The 21,803-nt window shown below is 39.4% G+C and overlaps 1 protein-coding gene across 4 annotated transcripts in view; it reads left to right on the top strand.

Moving 5' to 3' along the window:
* The window catches only part of MYO5A (myosin VA), a 172,647-nt gene that overhangs the window by 51,014 nt on the left and 99,830 nt on the right, over nucleotides 1-21,803 (top strand). For all 4 annotated transcript variants that reach the window (XM_053928126.2, XM_053928125.2, XM_053928124.2 and 1 more), the window contains exons 2-4: nucleotides 8,516-8,626; nucleotides 11,768-11,939; nucleotides 16,909-17,053. In XM_053928126.2, the coding sequence (XP_053784101.1) occupies nucleotides 8,516-8,626; nucleotides 11,768-11,939; nucleotides 16,909-17,053 (428 nt within the window). The remainder of the gene's footprint in view (nucleotides 1-8,515; nucleotides 8,627-11,767; nucleotides 11,940-16,908; nucleotides 17,054-21,803) is intronic.

Genomic DNA, 21,803 nt, shown 5'->3' with positions numbered 1-21,803 from the left:
AAAGTTGTTCCAGAGGTTCCTACGCCTCTCCTCATTTTTTTGAATTCTTGTTTCTTCATGCTGTTCTGGTTGAATGTTTATTTCTTCCATGTGTTCCAAATGGTTGATTTGAGTCCCGGTTTCCTTTCTCTCACTGTTGGTTCCCTGTATAGTTTACTTTATTTCTCTTTGCATAGCCTTTGCTTTTTCCTCTCTTTTGTGTACGTACTCAGTGATTTCTGTGAGCATTGTGATTACCAGTGTTCTGAACTCTACAACTGATAGGTTGGCTATCTCCTCATCACTTAGTTCTTTCTCTGGAATTTTGTCCTGTTCTTTAGTTTAGGCCATATTTCTTTGTTTCGGTATACCTGTTACGTTATAAGGGGTGGAGCCTTAGGTATTCACCAGGGCGGGATAGCTCACTTCACTGCTTTTTGACACTGTCTGGGGGAGGGATCAGAGAAGAAACAATGCCACTTGCCCAGCTCTTGCCTGGCTTTCAAGGGACTGGCAGTTTCTCCCACCACCACAACCTCCATAGGCTCTTAACAGCCAGAGGTTCAGAGTCTTTGTTTTGCCCGTGCTGGAACCCCGGGTTGCATGGTCTGTCTTGATCTGCAGTTGTTCCTCCTGGTTTATCCACACGCAAATGTGGCACCGTCTGCTCTGCCACCTGCCGCCTCACCATGTGTCTTCTCCACCCAGACTGCCAGTGTCCGCCCCTTTTACCAGTTTGAATGAATGTTTCTTCTTTAACTCTTTGGTTGTTGGACTTCCATACAATTCGATTTTCTGTCTGTTTTCGAGTTTCTGGTTTGTTTTTTGTTTTTAAATTTGTTGTCCTTCTTTTGGTTGTGTGAGGAAGCAAAGTATATCTACCTACACCTCCATCTTGACTGGAAGTGGTGAAATAGTAATTTTTCTTGATGTGCATATTAAGACTATGAAGGCTTATGAAGTGAGACCCAGTTCCAAAAATAATCTTTAAGGAATATTACAGAATTGCAGTATCTAAAAATATTCATTCTAAAACTCTGCCATCTCACATAAAATTCTAGAGAAGTAAGGTTATTTAATTTTTGTTAGTGGTTGGTAATAAAACATAAACATTAATTTGGAAGGTTCTCGTTTTCCTCATGAATTTAAAATAATATCAATGTCTGCTGGAAGCTGACTTGAAGTTAGTTTACCTTTAAACCATGCACATGGTACTGTACATGCAGGGTAACTTCAAGAGTTACAAAGAAGTTAAATGTCTTAAATCAACCCTATCATTTTGTTTGTTTATAGAATTAAATGAACCTGAAATCATTTTTTAAAATTTTAGTCCTTGGCATCCTGAGATTATTTTTTGCTATTTTTCCCTAAAGTCATTTTTGGCCGAGCCCCATTCTATCATCAGAGCCAACTGGAATACTGCAGGATGGATGCCAGGCTGATTACTTTGTTTTTGACACCTTGACAAGCTGTCCTGGATGAGATACAAAGTTTCACCTGATGACATGGACCAGTTTAATAGCTGTTTCTGTTATAATACCAAGAGTAACATTTTTGAAGTGGAGGAGGGGAGTTTCTTCTAAACGAAATTTACTGTCTTAAATTTAGGAGGGGAGTGTGGTGGAGTGGAAAGAGTATTCGGCTTTTAGTTTAGACACAGATTTGAATCCCAGGTCTACTACCATTTTTAAGGCCTAAGCTTCAATATCTGTAAAAATGGGTTAGTAATAGGGTTATGCAGAAGATTGGAAGAAATTATGTATGTAAAATACCTAGGCCTTTACTGACACAAAGAAAGCGCTCAGTAGGAGTTAGCTCTCATTCCTCACAACGTTCGTCACATTCAGTGAAGTGCGTTGGTGTTTACCGTTTTGCTCAGCCGCAGCCTGCATTGCCATAAAGCTACAGCAGAACCACAGGGCACTTCTGCTGTTCACCTCCAGCCCTGCCCAGAATGCACCGTGTGTTCACCCCCAGCCCTTCTTTTCTCTTTCCCCCCATTTTAATTTTTTAAAATTGATTTTAGAAAGAGAGAGGAAAGGGGGTAGAGAGACACAGAGGAAGAGAGAGACAGAGAGAGAAACATCGATTTGTTGTTCCACTTATTTATGCATTCATTAGTTGATTCTTGTACGTGCCCTGACTGGGGATCAAACCTGCAACCTTGGTCTATCGGGACAGTGCTCTAACCAACTGAGCTAGCCGGCCAGGGCTTCCCCCCATTTTAGTGTGACCCCTTACCCTACTCTAGCACGCTGGCTTACCTTGCTTTCCGTCCGATCTCTCCTTTGCTGCTCCAGGAGATGGCTGTGGAAATGATGGTCACCACACTTTTGCCTTCCGAGTGAGGAATTTTGGTAGGGTTGGGAGTGGAGTGTTCTGTTCTAGAAGTGAGGGGTAACTTCTACTCTAAACATAAAGTATGAAGGGATTGAGGTGGAGATTTGGGGTACAGGGAAGAGAAGAGAGTGTTTCGTTACTTCTCTGTTACTTAAATGCCTGGCTCTTTTTCCTTCTGTCACATCCAGACTTTCTACATAACTCAATTTTCAAATATTGCTTGCCTTTTTCTCTATTTCTGGAAATTATAGACTTTTTCAGAAGATTCCGAGAGCCTCTTGCCAATACTTCTTTTAGTCTGCCCTCTTACACAGTATAATGTCTGAGGCCAAGAATATTCGTGTAACACAAGTTTATTAAGAAATTATTACAGGCAGGCCCTGTGTTAAGTGCTGAAAAGACAAAGATGAATAAGATACACCCCTTCTCTCAAGAAGCTCACAGTCTCTAGAGGGAGATAGGCATGCAGAGTCATTATTTTGTGGAATAAGGATTCTAGGGGAAGATTCTATGAGGCGGTGTGGACACTGAGAAGGAGTGCCAGATGGCGGTGGGTCAGGAAAGGCTTCTTAAAGGAGGTGCTGCTGTAACACAGACCCGAAGGGTAAATAGGAGTCTGCTGGCTGATCCGGAGGAGAGGTTGTGTTCCAGATGGAGGAACTCGCTAGAGCAGAGGCACACAAGTGTGAGGCAGCAGGGCTTTCTTGGGCTACAGCAAACCCGTAGTTTGCATGGAGATTAGTAGTGGTGAGAGAACATGAAGTGTTTAAGAATATATTTCACTGGGGAGTTTCAATAATAGTACTGTTCTGTTTCTGAGCCTAAGTGGTGGGTATATAGGAGTTCATTATATCATTCTTTCATTCAACAAGTATTCGCTGTTGTGAGTATGTGTGTGCATAAAAATCCCGGAAAGCCCATTGTGTGCTTTAGGGTAGTAGTTTCTGAATTTTTTATATCAAAAGTATGCCATAAGGGTTATATGAATTGCTAAGTAACCATATGGAGCATCAATATATATATGTATATGTACATGTACGTATACATGTATATGTATGTGTGTGTATAAAAATTCTGAAAACCTGTTATGTGCTTGGGAGTTGGAATTCCCGAATGTTTTACATTAAAAATGTGCTGTCAGGGTAATATGAATTACTTAGTAACCATGTGGAGTATCACTGTTAATGTCAGAGTTCAGAGGCAGGGGTGTAGATGATTTAGGATTTCTTTCCCGCTTCAGTTTGTGGCCTCAAGGATAATTAGTTTTTATCATAGGTTTTTTGAATTGTCACGTAAGGCATTCATTTTTGCAAACATTCACAGTGGGATATCTAACATGAATCAAGGCAGATTCCATGTTGCCAAGCTGCTTATGGTTTGATAGGGGAGCTGGGAAAGATGTGCTGTATGGGAACGATTAATGTGTGTGGGAGCTTGGGGAAGGAGAGAGAATCACCTGGGTGAGACTTTGGGAGGACTTGGGGACTGGTCACTTAGGCTGTTAGTACTCTCAGTCTTGTTCTCAAAGTGTCTCAGGCATCAGAAACAACTGCTCTTGGAGCCCACAGCTCAGGGTTTCCTGACTGACAAAATGCAGATGATTAAAACTCCCCGTGAACCATCAGCACTAGTCAAGGATCTCTTGGGTGCTGTCATTGTGGTAGGATTCGAAAAGAAAGATGACGGTGCATCCTTACGGGTGCGGCGATGCGTGAGGTAACCCTGAGAAGGTGTGAGGGCCATGCTAGGCCGCGCCAACACTGTTCAGTGCCTCTCTCTGCCAAGGACTAGTGCGCGCACGGCCCCCAAACCTGCCTTTCCAGGGTTCTTCCCTTAGACTCTGTCAGAGTTACCTCATCTCTGCCAGGTAGGCATCACTAAGTTGTACTGTAGAACAGTACATGGTTTTTATTTTCCTTGTAAGCTATTATGCAACTTAAATCTGTGGTAGCACAGATTTTCTCAGATTTAATTTTCTCAGATTTTTACTGTTACAGAATTAAGCTTATCTCCATTTTGTCTCTTTCTAATCAGGCATTCCTTTGAATTATCACAAATCTTCTTTGGTATGTTTTTACATTTCACATTATCTACTTTAAGTCTTTTTCCTCTTTTCTTCATCTCCTACAGTTTTTTGTTTGGTTTTTTGTTTTGTTTTGTTTTGGGCTTTAGTGACAGTACCTCAGACCCCCAATTCTTGTTTTCTCTTCTACTAGTTCCAACATCAAATATATACTCTTTCTTTGCATATTACTTCAGGAATCTCTCTTCTTTAAGTCTCTGACTCCTCCCCCATCTCAACTGTGCTTTGTGACTTCAGGAAAAATCCTGAGGTAGGTCTATGAAGTTTGCCCTTGCTACCTTTCATCCCAGTTCTCCCATCTTTTTTCCTTCCCTCGTCCTACCTGTCTTAAATAAAATCAGCACAAAGGTGCTGCCCACTGACTGTGGGCAAAGAATTTGGCCAGCCTTAGAGGAGAGTCAAAGATGGCATAAGGATAGAGAGGCAGAGAAACCCATAAATTGCGGGGGGGGGGGGGGGGTTCCACCCGCAAAGCCCCCCCTGCCGCCATGGATGGGAATAACTCTACCAAGTCATGATCTGCTTGGGGAGGAAAGGTGGCTGATCTCTCAAAGGAGAAGGGTCAGGAGCCTTTTCCTCAAGGGCTTCTTTTATTGGATTTAATTTGCATAGGAATACAGGGCGTACACGTAAAGCTCAATCATTGTCAGGCAGAAATGATCAAATAATAGATAACATTCAAAGAACTTTGAGGGCTCATTTAGAGTCAGGGTCAGATAGCTAAAGGGCTGTAAAATGTTGGGAAACAAACTCATTTCATGCTTGGACCCTTATCATTTAAATTGAGGGTATAAGCAAAGTAGGTTTTACAGGATTTTATGCATTCTTTCTTAGGCCTGATCACCCTGGGGAACCCGCCCTGTCCAGCACAGGGCCGCACCCACCTCCAGCATTGTTTCAGGCTTAAGTCAGGCGGGGAAGTAAGGCAACCAAGAGATTAGGAGACTTCTTGCAGACAGAATGAGGACTCAGGCTATGTCAAAGCTGAGGGGCAAGGGTCCATCACCCCCTTTTTCTATAGCCCCCCAAGTCCTTCCCTGAGGGCCTCTTTGTGACCGTGCCTGTCTTAGGTTGTCCCTCCCTTGAGGAATCTTACCCATCATTGGCTAACCAGTCATGCACTGGGGGCCAAGCAGGGTGAAGTAAAGTGGGCAGAGGTGGCGCCCCTGCCAGGGAGATAGGCTTTGTTTCCTTAGTGGCTTATGGTCCCAAGGTCTCTCACTCAGTCTTAGCCATGGGGGTTACAGCTTCTGAAACCAGGCAGGGTGGTTCCCAACAATAAATAACCAAAATAAAGTATGAGGTATCATGAGTGAGATATTTGAGGGATTTACAAGATAATGAGGGATGAGATTAGAGTAGTGTGAATGGAAAAGGGAATGCGGAGCATTGTAGGAAAGCCCATCCTCTCTCTACCAGTTAATCATGGCAGAGTGAGTTACGTGACATTGGACTCTCCTTAGTCTTGCTGGGACCTGTGTCCTGTCTGGGTTGTCTAACTGCTTTTGTTTCACCAGGAAGCCCCTGAGCAGACTTCCCAGTGTATGCGTCCACCCCTCTTTCTGATTCCTGCCTGACTCTTGCTGCCATGTCCCATCTCTAGCTTTCTCATGTGATCTTGGGGCCTTGACTTCTTGTCTTCCTTCCTGCAGTCTTAGACACTGGATGTGGCTAGACAAGTTTAATTCTCTTCCTCCGGCTGCCATGGGTATTTTCATAGGGGGTCTGGGGGGAAAGTGGAAAGTAGGGTTGGCACTGACAGAGGCAGTAGGAAGGGGCATGGTCAGGTGGAGATTCCTCTGGGCTTCAGCAACTACAGTATTTATGCCTCCTCAAATGACCCAGTTCTGGTATGGTTGCTTCTGCAATAACCATTAAAGGTGGAAAAGAACCATAAAATGACAGTGGTAATAATAGACTGATTTTTGACCTATTATTTCTCCTTGGATAGGACTTTTCCAAGAAATAGAGTTCAGTTTAAGGGGCATTTGGTTATCAGGGTGATGTTTGGTGTTTAAATATATTGCCTCTGTAGAGTTCAAGGGCCTTAGCTTCCCTCTACTATCTGTTGTTAATACCTAGCTTTGAGAAGTCTAGCTTTTGAAAAAGTACCTACTCAGTACTGTTTCCAGTATAGCTGAGCTGCAGCTTGCTATTGACAAAGAACACAAAGGCTCTTCTTTCTAGATTTAGTGGAAAATCACATGTTTAGAGCTGGTCGGTGAGACTTCTACAAACTCACTTGGACCTGTTGCTTTTTTAGTTTCATCAGCAAGGGTGGTAGGTAACTTTGTGATTCTTTATCTCATATATTTCATATCTTTTCTAGAAACAGTAAATCCTCCCAGAGAAAGTTAGGGAAATACTGGCTTTCTAAAGTGAACTTCAGAGTGAGAGCACTTGGTACCCAGAATATTTATTGAATGAGTAAGGTTTTAGTAATGTGTACTCAGTTTATGGGCTGTTTAACTGGGGGGAAAGTTACAGAACTAATTTCAGTAACATATTTGACACAGAACATTAGCAATCACTTCTTATGGAAAAAACACTTAGTAACAGTTGTACGTATGTATTGGTTTATGTTTTCCACAAGGGTTCTGTATGTAAGCCCTGGAGGCAGACTAGATGAGGACTGCCACCACCCCCATTTTACAGATGCCCGAATCAAAGGCTAAAAGGCCAGTTTGGTGGTTCTGAGATTAGAACCCATAACTCAGTTCAGTACTGTTTCCTCTGCAAACTGTTCAGACAAGAAGTGTGCATGAGTGTGTGATAGTAAGAGAACAATAAAGCAATGGGCGAGTTTAGTTTACCATACTGTTTTATTCAATTCAAGGAGATAACTTTTATTCTGAGATTCTTTGAACAAATACTAAGTGCCCAGCCATGTCCCCGGTACACAGGTACTCTATATTATGTTGAACGATAGAGACATGGAGCTTATGTTGTAATGAAGATAGAGAAATAATAAGTAAACAAGCAGTAAGTAAGTTCAGGTAGTAATGAGAGCTCTAGAGAAAATACAGTGGAGAAGGGCTGATAGTGGTATTTTCATATATTCCTGAAAGTGGGCAGCAGGGACTAGTGTACATAGGTTTTCAAAGGAGACTCCTTCCTAAGGAATCCGTGAAATCATATCACATCTCTTCAATATAGTATTTGGAGTATTCTTTCCTGTTAATATATCTTGTTCTTTTTCTTTAACATTTACCTAAGTCCAAAATTGGCTTAAATCCCGAGTGTCTAGTGGAGGCTAAAGATCTGCTTCAGGAACCCGTGACCATACTATTTTCATGACATTGAAGCCGTGAGACCCAAACATATTGCTGGCCAAATATATGTTTTTACCACTTTCACGCATCTTTATAAAATAATGAAGGTACAATACTAGACAACAACACTTTCTCTTTCTCTCTCTCTCACAACAGAACTTCCCTCAAAGAAAATTCCAAATACCCAGTATGTCAAACAGCTGTGGCTCCAAGGCAGGAGCTTACTGTTCTCTCCACACTGTAATGGCCCTGGGGAGTACCTAGTAATCACGACGGCTTTGCAGAGCACAGCATGCAAACCACAATGCAAAATTCAGACTGTAAACCCTGTCGTAAAGAGATAGCTGTTGCTGAAACTGGCGGAGCCGCCACACCAGTGATTCAATATCATCTTTTGAAAGTCCACGTTTCGTGAGAAAATAGATTTATGTGTACATTTGAACCTAAAATTACATATTTTCAGGTACCATTTACTATACAAAGCAAAGTCATACTTTCATTGAAGCTGCCTCTTCAGAACATAGATTTTTTTCCAAGTTTTGTTGAGACATAGTTGACGTACAGCGCTGCGTGTAAGATTAAGGTGCCTAGGATAGTAATTTGACTTACATATATTGTGAAATTATTACTAAATACACAGCATACTTCTTACGTTATGTGGACATGATAGTACTACTGAAGCTAAAATACTCTTTATCTACTAATTTAAAAATTAAATTTCATATTAGCCAAGAGTTATTTTTTCATAAATTATTCAATTATAAATAAATCCATATGTTTTATATGTCACCATAAAGTAATTGATTTTCTAGTTTAAAATATTTTTCTTTTTGTTTTCCAGTTTGCCAGGGTGTGGATACCTGATCCTGAGGAAGTTTGGAAGTCAGCAGAGCTGCTCAAAGATTATAAGCCTGGAGATAAAGTCCTATTGCTTCACCTTGAGGAAGGAAAGGTAAGAATTTTGCTTTTATTTGTTGTCATTGGCATAAAATAAAGGGAATTCAAAAGTGCATTTGCTGTGATACACTTAACTTGAGCTGGAAGTTAAATTTTGAACTAATTTAATATTTTTACTTATTAAATTGATTAAAAATGGCACAATGGCAAACTCAATTCTCTATCCCAGTGGGTTAGTGGAAATAGCAGATACTTAAAAGATCCATTTTGCTTCATTAATTGATTATGATTTGGTTTAGATTCACATATAATCCTCCCAAACATGTGTCTCTCTGTCTGTATTTTGTTTAGGCTAGCATTAAAGTGTTCTCATATTAACTAACATACAGGGTCCCGTACAATAATGTACCTTTTTTATTACAAAATCATAAGCATAATCATAATTCTGTAACATAGCAATATCACACTCAAGCACACCATGTGACATTTTACGTGAAATGTTCAAATTAAAACTATAAATTATCACACCCATATTATTACCCTACTAACTGCACTCAAGCAAGCGTTACTTCTGCCAAACCCTGTATTTTATATCATCTAAGGAGCTAGTCTGAGATTTGGTATTTGTTGGAACTACTTATTTGAAAAATATTTTAAAAATAAAATTTAAAGCCAACTGTGTCTCCATATTGCCCTATTTGCATTCACTGGATGAGTGGACTGATCTTAGTACCATGCTTTTTAACCTCCACTGCATTTGACAAGGCATATCCCACTTTTTCTTAATAACCAGTGTGACATTAATTTCCTTTAAACAACTTGTCATCTAGCCAGGGAAACTAGATATAAATACATGAGAAGTGAAGTAAAATATAGTATATATAGCATTTGCTGGTCCTGTACACTGTAAGTGTACAGTGTTCTAGACCACAGACATGTCAAAAGGGAAGTTCATGAAGAACTGTCAATTGAGTGATGCTATCCTGACAGTTAACAGGTATTGAGCACCTTAGTAAGTGCTTTATTCGCTATAACTCATTTAATCCTCACAACAAGCCTATGAGGTGAGGCTATTATTACTACAACTTTATGGATGAAGACGCTGAGGCTCAGAGTTTGGGACTTGCACCGAGTTTATAGGTATTAAGGGATGAAGCTGGGATTTAAAGCCAGGAAAGTTGCCTTCCTGGTTTGTGCTCATAACCTCTCTACTATACTGTAAAGACTGAGGACTTCAGGGTCCCCATAGAGAGGCATTTCATTATGGGCTGCTTTGTCAGGGAAGGCTTTAAGGAGGAAGGATTTTGACTGGGTCTTAAAAGGTAGATATAATTTGAATTGACAAAGAGAAAGGGGGTAGCCTCTGTGAGGATTAGGATGCATTTTGGAGACAGTGATTATAACAAGTTGATTGGAGTAGAGATTTAAAAGGGTTTGTGTTCTAATTCAGGGCTTGAATATTAAGGTACTGGCTATATTCCATGTTAAGAGGTGGCAAAAGGTATGCTCTCTGACATCAGTGTCAGGTAAGAGAAATAGATGTACTTATGAATAGTGTGACTATTCATAATATAAGTGTAAACGAGAAACAAAAGTAGAACAGAGTGGGGGGAGTGGCCAGGGGGCCGGGGAAGGTAAGGAGTCAGGGAAGCATTGTCTGAGGAATGAGTAGACAAGGGGGGTGCATTTCAGGGTACAGAAAAGCATGGGCAAAGGCAGGGAGGCATGCACAGTATTGTGTGTTTGGGGAACTACACGAGTTCATTTCGTTGGGATATAAAGTGAGAATACAGGACCAGCAAAAGGGTAGGGATGGGAGCCAGATCACTGAAGGCCTGGTTTCATGCTAAAACTCTAAGACTTCAACTGGTATGCGAGGGGGAGTGACTGCAGGGTTTGTAAACAAAAGAGGGTGCCAGGGTTGGTGTTTAGAAAGGCCTCATTGGCAGCAGCATGCAGGGTAAACTTCAGGAGAGCAACACAGAGGCAAGAAGAATAGTTGGGAAGATGGTAGGGAAGAATTGGGCGAGATTAGGAGGGCCTTGAATGCCAAACTAAGGAATTAATTTATTCAATATTTATTGATTGTCTGCTCTATGTTAGGTACACATTAGGTATTTTGGGCTATATTTTCTTATGTTAATTTTCACAGACACCCCATGGGTTGGTAGGTGGTTATAACTCTTTTCCAAATAAGGAAGCCAAGGCTCAGGGACATTAAGTAGTTCTGCCTGAGATCACACAGCCAGAAGTGGCTTTTGTTTATTGCAGGGGCCAATGCAAGGGCCAGTCAGCTTTGGGGAAGGACATTATACCCTAATAAGCAGGCAGAGAGAGGTAGAGGGCCAGATTGCAAAATTTCCTCACCATTTAGCACAGTCGTTTCAACCAGATTTGAATATCTGACCTCTGTATAGCTCTTCAGTATTAACAAAGGTGACTTTTTACAAAACCACCTTGTCCCTCCCTACAATTAAAGTGCATTTTTCTCCTTTTTACTTGTATGTTATTTGTCCTTACTACATAGTTGAGTCACTGTTTCCATGCTTGGCTTTGCCATAAAGCCATATTCTCTTGTCTTTAAAGTGAGTAGTACTTCTTAACTTTTGGGACCAAACATCCCATTAAAAATCAAATTAAAACTATAGACTGTCTTTCAAAAAGAAAGACATACATATATGTGTGTACATACATCTACCACACCCCTAATTTCTACCACACCCCTGTGAGCTGATTCTATTACGCCCATTTTACAAATGAAGGATTTAGGTTAAGTAACATAACCAAGACCACAAAAGAATTAAGTGCCAGTTTTAGAATTTGAAGTCAGGTCATCTCACTCTAGAGCCAAGTTCTTAACCACTGTATTATACTGCCTTCAATTTATCCTAGGTGAAGAGAAGAAAAACTTAAAGGTTAAATACTTATGGTTCAGTAACTGGGTAAAAGAAGATCTGGGCTAATACTTTTTAAAGTATATTAGCAAAAATTGTTAATATGAGTTAATACAGCTAGTGAAAAAGAAAACTCATGTTTTTTGCCATTTCTACCGTTTCTGTGGTTTTGGAAGGTGCCAGGAAAAGAATGCATTTAATAGTTGAGAAGCAAATCAGAAATAGGAAATAAGCCAAATGCATGGCCCTGTTTCTTGTTTATTACCTGATTTATCCAGATGCTGTGTATTGTGCCTTTTCAGGATTTGGAGTATCGTCTAGATCCAAAGACCAAGGAGCTGCCTCACTTAAGAAACCCTGACATACTTGTGGGTGAAAATGACCTCACAGCCCTCAGCTATCTTCATGAGCCTGCTGTGCTGCACAACCTCAGAGTCCGCTTTATTGATTCCAAACTTATTTATACGTATTGTGGTATGTGTACTTTGCTGTCTGAGTGAACTGTGAACTCCTTCCTCTAATGGGCTTAGCCATGGAAATGCTGTGCCTGCGGAATGAGGAATGTATGTGATTGGATTTTCTCTTACAGACAGTTTCACTTCAGAGTTATCACTAAGTAGCTGCACTTTATGCTGAATAGCTCTTTTGTGAACTTACATAATTTTCATCAAAATAAAAAGTACTAAGCTCCTTCTTTGGATTTTTTCCCCACAGAATTTATATACCAAATTAAATGCCCACTTACCAGTTATTTTCATCTCTTTTAAAAAACTAGTACATCAAGAGTAGATATCTAAACAGTTGCCTTTGGAGCTGGTACCAGAAGTTCAGTGTTGTCTTTTCTCAATGACTTAGAAATGCAGGACTGACTTGATTTGTAGTAGGTATTCTTATTTTTTTTTAATGTATTGGGTTGACATTGGCTAATAAAATTACATAGGTTTCAGGTGTATAGTTCTATAACACATCAGCTGTATATTGTATTGTATGTTTACCATCCAGAGTGAAGTCTTCTTCCATCTCCATTTATCCCCCCGTACCAACTTCTACCTTCCCTCACCCATTTTCCCTCTGGTAATCACCATACTGTTTGTGTCTATGAGTTTTTTCTTCTCTTCTCTTCTCTTCCCTCACCTCCACTTCCCTTTTCCTTCCTTTGTTCCTTCCACCCTTCACCTCTTTCATCCAGCTCCCCATCCTCCTCCCCTCTACCAGCTATTGGTCTGTTTTATACATCTGAGTCTATTTCTATTTTGTTTGTTTGTTTATTTTGTTCATTAAATTCCATGTGTAAGCAAATTCATATGGTATTTGTCTTTCTCTGATTGGCTTATTTCACTTAGCATAATACTCTCCAGGACCATCCATGCTGTCACAAAAGGATATAGTAGCAATTCTTGTTTGATCTGCTTGCCTGGGCCCCTGCTTGTTGTAATATTAGCTGCCAGGGGCCCAGCTCAGGATTCTTTTCTGTCTCTTACAAATTAAGCATGCACATGTATGTACATTTGGGTTCCTTTCCTTCTTTTCTCTCAATTTTCCTTTTATCCTTTATTTTTTTTCTCTCATCCCTGGCTTTTCTTCTCTACTAACTTCTCATTTTTCTTTTATTAATCATTTTCCTGGGTCTCAGATCCAATATTTCCTTCTGTTTCCTTCTAAGTTTATTTGCCTGGGGTGCCCAACTCATTGTTGACCATTTCTTCATTACCCTTTGTTTTTGGACAAGAACAAATGTCTTTTCTTCTTCTCTTTTTATAAGATTTTACTATTTATTTATTTATTTATTTATTTATTTATTAGAGAGAGGGGATGGGAGTGAGAAAGAAAGGGAGAGAACCATCAATGTGAGAGAGAAACATCGATCAGTTGCCTCTCATACACGCCCAACCTGGAACTGAACCTGCAACCCAGATATATGCCCTGATAGGGAATCAAACTGGTGACCTTTTACTTTGTGGAATAATGTCCAACCAGCTGATCCACACCAGTCATGGCTGTCTTTTCTTATTAAAAGAATTTGTATCTTTGCCCTGGCTGGTGTGGCTCAGTTGGTTGGAGCATTGTCCCATGAACTGAAAAGTTGCTGGTTCGACTCCTGGGCCATTAATCAAGGCTCAACTAAAAGAAAGGATGTACTCAGCTCGCATGGATGGCACACCTTGAGTACCCAGTTTGTGTGATAGGAGGGGAGGCTGTGCCACTGGACCCTACAGGAAACCTACTACATTAGGCCACACTAGCAAGACAGGTTATCATGCAGCCCTACCTAACACATAGAAACAACACAGGGAGGCTGCCAAAATGAGACAAACAAATGTGGCTCAAATAGAATAACAGATCAAAACTCCAGAAAAACAACTAAACAAAATGGAGATAAGCAATCTATCAGATGCAGAGTCCAAAACACCAGTTGTAAGGACACTCAACGAACTTAGTGAGGACCTCTATAGCATAAAAAGATCCAGCCAGAAATGAAGGATACACTAATTAAAATAAAGAACAATTTACAGAGAAACAGTAGAGTGAATGAAGCTGAGTATCAAATCAATGATTTGGAACATAAGGAAAAAAACAAGCAGAGCAACAAAAACAAAAAAGAATCCAAAAAAAAAAAAAAAAGGATGATAATGGAAGCAGCCTCTGGGACAATTTCAAGGGTTCCAACATTCACATCATAGAGATGCCAGAGGAGAAGAGAAAGAGCAAGAAATGGGAAATCTATTTGAAAAAATAATGAAAGAAAACTTCCCTAATTTGGTGAAGGACATAGACATGGAAGTCAAGGAAGCACAGAGTGTCCCAAACAAGATGGATGCAAAAAGGTCCACTCCAAGACACATAATTAAAATGCTAGAGTTTAAAGATAAAGAGAGAATCTTAAAAGCAGCAAGAGAAAAAAAGTTAGTTACCTACAGGGAAATTTTCATAAGGCTATCAGCTGATTTCTCAAAAGAAACTTTGCAGGCTAGAAGGGATTGACAAGAAATATTCACAGTCATGAAAAGCAGGGACCTACAGCCAAGATTACTCTACCCAGCAAAGTTGTCACTTAGAGTTGAAGGGCAGATAAAGTGTTTCCCAGACAAGAAAAAATCAAAAGAGTTCATCATCACCAAACCATTATTATATGAAATGTTAAAGGGACTTATTTAAGAAAAAGGAGAAAATCAAAACTGTGAACAGTAAACTGGCAACAAATATATAACTATCAACAATTGAGTCTAAAAAACAAACTAAACAAACAAGAAGAGAGAGAATCATGGATACGGCATGTTTTGATGGTTGCCAGAAGGGAGGGGGCATGGGGGCATGGGTGAAGAGGTCAGGGGATTGAGAAGTACAAATAGGTAGGTACAGAATAGCCATGGGGATGTAAAAGTACAGCATAGGAAATGGAGCAGCCAAAGAATATATGTGCATGAACCATGGACATGAACGATGGTGGGGAGATTGCCTGAGGGGGTTGGGGGTGCTGAGTGGAGAGGAGCAAAAGGAGAAAAATTGGGACAATTGTTACAGCATAATCAATGAAGTATAATTTTAAAAAATAAAGAAAAGACAATTTATCTTTTATATCCTTGATACTAACTCTTTTTCTTCCCTATCCATTAACTGAATGTATCTTTTCTTTAATTTTTCTTTTTTTTAAATTTTTTTTTTTTGCATATATGTTACCTTCTTGGTGAAGCCTTCCCTGCCCTACCCTCTCACTAAATCATAAACCCCTTGTCTTCTCCTTAGTATGTCTTCCTTTTCTGTTTAAATGTTCTCCTTTTCCTTACCACTGTGTAACCTATGATACATGTATTTTTATTTACCTTGCTAATTGTTTGAGTGTCCCACTAGAATATAAGGTCCATGAGGGTAAAGATTTCTTTTTTTTCTTACTGTTGTAAACCTCACACTTATACTTGAAACATACGAGGGGGACCCAAAAAACCCCAAATTTATTTATAAAAAGTTGTATATTTATTCTTACATGTTTAAACTTCAGTCACCTCTAAAGACCTCTTCAAAGACCTATTGAGATGTTTTTCCACTGCTCAATAACAGTTTTTGAACTTGTCGATTTTGATGCCTTTAGTGCTTTCGTCATTATTTGTTTCACTTCTTCCACATCAACAAAATGTTTCCCTTTGAGAATCTTTTTTAATCCGGGGGAAACAAGAAAAATGTTGCTTGGGTCCAGATCAGGTGAAGAGGAGGGTGGGGCATGGGGAATCATGCCGTTTTTGGTCAAAAACTGCTGAACAGTCAGCTCAGTAAATCACCCAACCATCACGAAATGTGTGAATGTGTTGAAAAAGTCTTCAAAAAAAAATTCACTGAAGCTGAAGGCATGACGGCAGCTGGTACACTAATATAGATGGGTTCCTGGAACACTAATCTAGCAGGGGGAGCCTGTACTACAAGGGCCCACCCTCCAGAAGATCATTCTTTTTTGTGTATGTGTGGGGGGCCCCGCCTCGTAGTTAGAGCTGAAAGAATTTCTGTTCAATGAGTGACTTCATTAAGTTAATATATACATACTGTAAAATTTAAGGAAATACAAAAAAAGGTATAAAAAAGGAAAAGAATTGCATGCAATTCACCACTGAAAAATAACCAATATCATTTTGACTTATATTCTATATGTGAGAGAGTATATTCTATAAACGTGAGAGAGTATAATTGGATATAAAATTGGAATCAGTTTCTATACAGTTTTGTGTCATGTTTTTCTATGACATTTAATGTTCTTTAAAAATATGATTGTGGTAGTAGCACACCCGTGTTTCGTATGGCTGTGACAAAATGTGTTTAACCACTTTATTATATACTGTTTATTTTCACTTTCCACTGTTATAAATAACATTATGATAAACATCTTTAAAAAATCTCTTGCATGAATCTCTGATTCTTTCATTTGGATAAATTTCTAGAAGTAGAATTTTTTATTTAAATATTAGAAAACTATTTAAAATTCTGTTAACAATGCCACAATTGTCATTATTTTAAATAACCTAGTTCAGCTTTTAAATAGTGTTGCATTTAGTCCTGGCCGGGTAGCTCAGTTCATGGACCACCATCCCGTACCCCAAAAGGTTGCAGGTTTTATCCAGTTGGGGTGTGTACAGGAGGCAACTGATCGATGTTTCTCTGTGATATTAATGTTCCTTTCTTTCTCTTTCTCTCTCCCTTCCTGTCTCTAAATCAGTAAATTTATCCTTGGGTGAGCATTAAAAAAAATTAAAAATAGAAAAATACATGGTGTTGTATTTAGGACTAGATATAACGGGTTCCGAGGCAAAGGCTATGTGTGGCATGTTTTGATTCTTAACAATTTGTTCAGTGTTAAACGAAATAGAAATTTGTGTTAACTATGATTCTCACTTAACTAAGTTGAATATGCCCAGTAGAATATAATTGACTTCTTTTGCTTTTTCACCCCCTTGCCCAGGTATAGTCCTAGTTGCTATAAACCCTTATGAACAGCTGCCTATTTATGGAGAAGATATTATCAATGCATATAGTGGTCAGAACATGGGTGATATGGATCCACATATCTTTGCAGTCGCTGAAGAAGCTTACAAGCAAATGGCCAGGTTGGTGAGAGACTTATTTCATGAGTCTTATTAGATGCAGTTTCTTTTTTGCTGAGTCACAGATATTTTAAAATACAATGCATGACAACTTACAAACTATTATTAAATAAACAGCCCTGACTAGTGTGTCTTAGATGGCCTGCATTATTGTTAAGTAGCCTAAATTTTCAAAGGACATACGACTTTTTAAAATTGCCACTGGCATCTCACCATGGTCCCGTGACTGTGCAAGCATAGATGTTGTGTGCTACAGATGAGTAGATCAAGGATGGGTGATATTGAGTGTCTTGCCCTAGTGTCTTTCAGCTGAGTGGCTGACAAGAACTAAAAGGCCTAAATGCTGGGAGAAGTCCGCCTGTATCTTAAAGAAATAAATATCAAGGAAATCGTGAATTTTAGTGTTAGCATTGTATGCTAGGGCATCAGTGATCCTCAGTAGTATCAGCAAAATGTCTTTGATATTAACCATGGAAGCCTAATATTTTAAGAGAAGAGAATGGGGGGAAAGGCTACTTTTCAGTCTGGATTGTGCTCTTAATAATATAATGTGATGTGATGTGAAACTGTGGATGCGGAGAAGAATAGTGTACATTTAACCCATTTGTCCAGCCCACAGGTATCTCTAGCCTACAGGTGAGAACTCGCGTGCTATAACAACGGTATGGGAAACCCTCCAACAATCTGTGGGGAGGTGAGAAAACTAACACTGCAGAGGTTTTGCTTTCTGCTTTCTAACCAGGGAGAGTTTGACAGAATTTTACTCTCCATGTGACAGAAGTTTTGGAATTTTTTCAATGACAGTCCATAGAGAACATTATGCCTTTTTATTAATGAAATATTATTGATACTTGAAGAGCAGCAAACAATTATTAAGTGCTCTCTTTGTGCAAGACATTGTTTATTTGCCTTCTATTTATTAGGTAATTTTATCCTTACAGAACTTAGAACTTTCTGAAGTGGTGTTACTATTAATTCATTTTGCTGAGAAGTTACATAGCTTTCCCAAGGCCACATGACTAGGAAAACTAGTTTTCAAATTTCATTAGTCTGACACTATGAAAAATTAACATATTAAATATAAAATGACTCACCAGAGTTTTATACTACATAACCTGCCATATTATACCAGATTCTACTACAAAATAGTAATTACGGTCAGAAGTTTAAGAAACTTTGGGGTTTTATTTTAGCTTAAAATTGAAAAAATTCCACCTATGAGTCCATTTTCCCCTGAAGTTAGCAAGCCCACCAGCCTGCATTTGTATTGGGTTAGTCCTAGAGCAAGTGCCAGTGCCGCGGTACAGAGCGGGCCCCACGCACGCACACCCTGGGAACTGCTAGGCAGGGAGGGAGTTGCGTGGAGGGCTAGAGCCTGAAAGTAACCTCTGAAAAATTTTAGACCGTTCATAGAGAACTGTGTGACTTCTTTGAAAATGCTCTTCTTATACATGAAGGCTTGGCTCGTACCATCTTTGTTACTGGTAATCCACAAATAGTATTAGATTTATATGAATATTTCTTGCTTTTACCCTTAGATTTGCTTTGGCTTTCTAACATTTGCCCCCTTGTTATTCCCCTGTAGCTCAGCCACTCAGTGGGATTCATTAACTGTAGGTTTGTTTGTTGGTTTTCTCTTTGCTCAGTTTTTTTTATGCCGTTTTACAGTATGCTTCAGCTAGTTATGATATTTTGTTTACCTTTTATATGAATAAATCTACATGCATAAAATGTGCCACAACAGCTAAATAGACCACATCTGCTTAGACCTATAGTCTGGAATTGATGTTGCGGGATCATTTTTTTTCCTTACCAAATGAAGATTGCCATCTTTACTAGACGTGATTTCCGGTGTTTGACATTACCGGTGCTCCTGGAGGCCCCTTGCGTCTTCAGGGAAGGTACAATTCATTGCTTGTTCAATAGATCTTTATTGAGCACCATCCAAGCACAGTTTGGGGCCTGGGGGACACAGCAGTAAACAAATTAGACAAAATAGTCAAAAATTTTACCATCATAAAGTGAGGCATGATAAACAACAAAAATAAAGCTACACAGGCTGTCACATATTGGTAAGTGACATTGTGAGAAATAAAGTCAGAAAAGGAGGTACGGAATGCTGGATGGGCCAGAGGGTGTATGTACTAGGCTCAGGGGAAGCCACATGGTAAAGCTGCCTTTTCAGTTTTCTAAACTTAAAAAAAAAAATTCAGACTTACGAAAAGGTTGGGAAATTGTGTACTCCTAACCGCCTGGGGCTCAGCTGCCATGTGGCACCGAGTGTCCTGTTTATGCAGACAGGCTTGAAGTAGTGCATGCTGCCCGATAAGGAGAGTTTTATGTATGGTGTCTGAAGGTGGATTGACCTGCATTAATTAATTGCTTTCATGTTTGGATGGCCTACTATGTGCCAAGCGTGGTGTCCACATGTTACTGCTAATCTTCCTGACATCATGGGGAGCAGACAGATGAGGAAAGTAACTTGTTTGGGCTGTCATACTAATAAATAGTGTCTGGGAACTGGGATTGGAATCCAGCTCTGAGACTCCACAGCCTTTCTTCTTTGGCATTTACTTTTCTTACTTTCATCTGGGTGGTCCTACTCTCCAGTACATCTGTGCTCTCCAGTCAACATTGCATACTTCTATTTCTGCACCTTTCATTCAGCCTAGAATATCCTGTTTGTGCTCCTTCGTCTGCCTGATGTCTATTATTCTTCATGATTTTATTCAAACTTTATTTTTAGACCACCTCAGTTCCCAGTAAATAGTTCCTCTTCTGAATTCTTTATTGTATGAATTTGGGACTTGCTGAGTACTATCTTCCTATAGGGTTGCAGTAGGAATAAAATACAGTAAGTATAAGAGTATGTAAAAGTTATAAACAAATATAATTGGCTACTTCTGTTATGATCTTTATATTAATCTGAGAGGCTCTGTGCTGATGGAACAAAAGGTTAGATTCACAGGAGAGGATCTGATAGCCATGTGACAGGCTGCTCGCCAGCAGTGAAGTGACCTCAGCGTGTATTTCTAGGAAACGCTTATTTTCACTTCCTGCATAGTCCGTCTCTCTGTCTCTCTCAAGCACAGCTTTCACCAGAGCCAGCACACTCTTTTATAGTAAATACTTACACTTCACAACTAATACTTAATACTGTCTTGTGATCTTACTGTCTGCTATAAACCTTTTATAAAGTTTAAATCTTCTTTTTGGGATTGATCAAAAGCAGAAATCAGAGAGAGATAGCAGAGTAGCTTGATTTTGAGAAGTAATAATAACATAGGAAAATTTAGCATCTCTCTAATAAGGGAGTATCAAGTGAGGCCACATCTTTAAGTCACCACAGTAAAACACAGCTTTGAAAGAAAGCATTTCATATTGCACTAACTTAATGTTTTCTTTTTTTAACAAGGGATCAAATAAAGGGAGAAATTACTAGGCTGATTGCCTGCAAAAAAGTAACACTCTAGGTTTTGTTTCACAGAAAAATGTTTGTTTATAAACTAAAAATTAGACCTAGGTCAAGGTAGGTGGCAACCCTCAGTGGGTGGTTAGAGAATAAATACCACCATGGGTGGATACATTAAATTGTGTTCTGCATGAATTACTTCTGAGGTTGGCATTACTTAGTTCCTCCTTTCTTCCAGAGGCCACATAGAACTGAAAAACTTTTAAAGACCTAGTTGTACGTACTTCATAAAGATTTCTGATTCCTGTTCTTAATTTAAAAGCAAGTCAATGGGTTATTTTAAATTTTTCTCTTTGTAGCCCTTTATTGATTTCGGCCATCTCTAACTGAAGGGTTCTCCAGAGAAGAAAAGTTGCCCATCTCATCCATGGTCATTCAAGACTGCCTGAGTATCCGTAGGCCTGTCCTGTTCCAGTTGTTCCAAGAGTTTACCCTGGCTGACAGTGCAGGCTAATGACCAATCCAATGTCTAAAAGCCACTTGCAAAGTTAGTTTGCCTTTTAGATCATAGTACTCCGGCTTTGAGGGGACCTTAAGTGCCATTTAACCTTAAACAGGAGAAAACTGTGGCCCAGAGAGGCCATGCTGTTGCTCAAAGCCGTGGTGAAGGACGAGCTGGGACTGGAGTCTGGGTGCAGAGAAGTTTGTGTAATGGGAGAGTGGTACTTATTTACATATTGAAATGTTCTACGAGGCTTGGGAAAAAAAGAATTCTCTTTGCCAAAAAGTCAGGAGTAATAAAGAAATAATGAAGTTCCTTAAAAACATTTAAAAACAGTTACATGAACACAAGATTGTAAATCAGGGAAAAGAAAATGTATCTGGCATGTGCTTGACATCAGAACGTATGTGTGTGTGTTTGTACAAATCCCTGATTTGTTTGGACAGCCCTTGATTTTGTTGCTTCTAATATTTTTTTTCTTCCCCGTGTTATAGGAAAGGACTCTTACATGTGAATTTTTAGGTCTTTTAAAACTCGAAGTAAAGCTTTTCGAAGGTGGCAGTACAGTTTAGGACGGCAATTCCTATTAATATTTCCTTTTCATCAGACCGGTGGCAGCCTTCTCAGCTTGTTTGCCATTAGAAATGCTGGGAGACTTTCATCAAATTAGCTGTCGCTCAGGGCATGTGACAGAACCAATGGTGCAAGAATTAGGAGGAGGTGATTTTCCTAATCCTGCTGTAGGAGGTAATCTGAAGACTGCTGATACTGTTTCTTGACTAATGTATTGAAAAACATAAATTCTGAGGACACTGTAAATGACTAAAAGAAAGGACACT

The sequence above is a fragment of the Desmodus rotundus genome, chromosome 7 (genome assembly GCF_022682495.2).
Source record: "Desmodus rotundus isolate HL8 chromosome 7, HLdesRot8A.1, whole genome shotgun sequence".
Taxonomy (NCBI): domain Eukaryota; kingdom Metazoa; phylum Chordata; class Mammalia; order Chiroptera; family Phyllostomidae; genus Desmodus; species Desmodus rotundus.
Note: the sequence above shows the minus strand (reverse complement) of the source record. Positions and strands in the feature narration are given on the sequence as shown.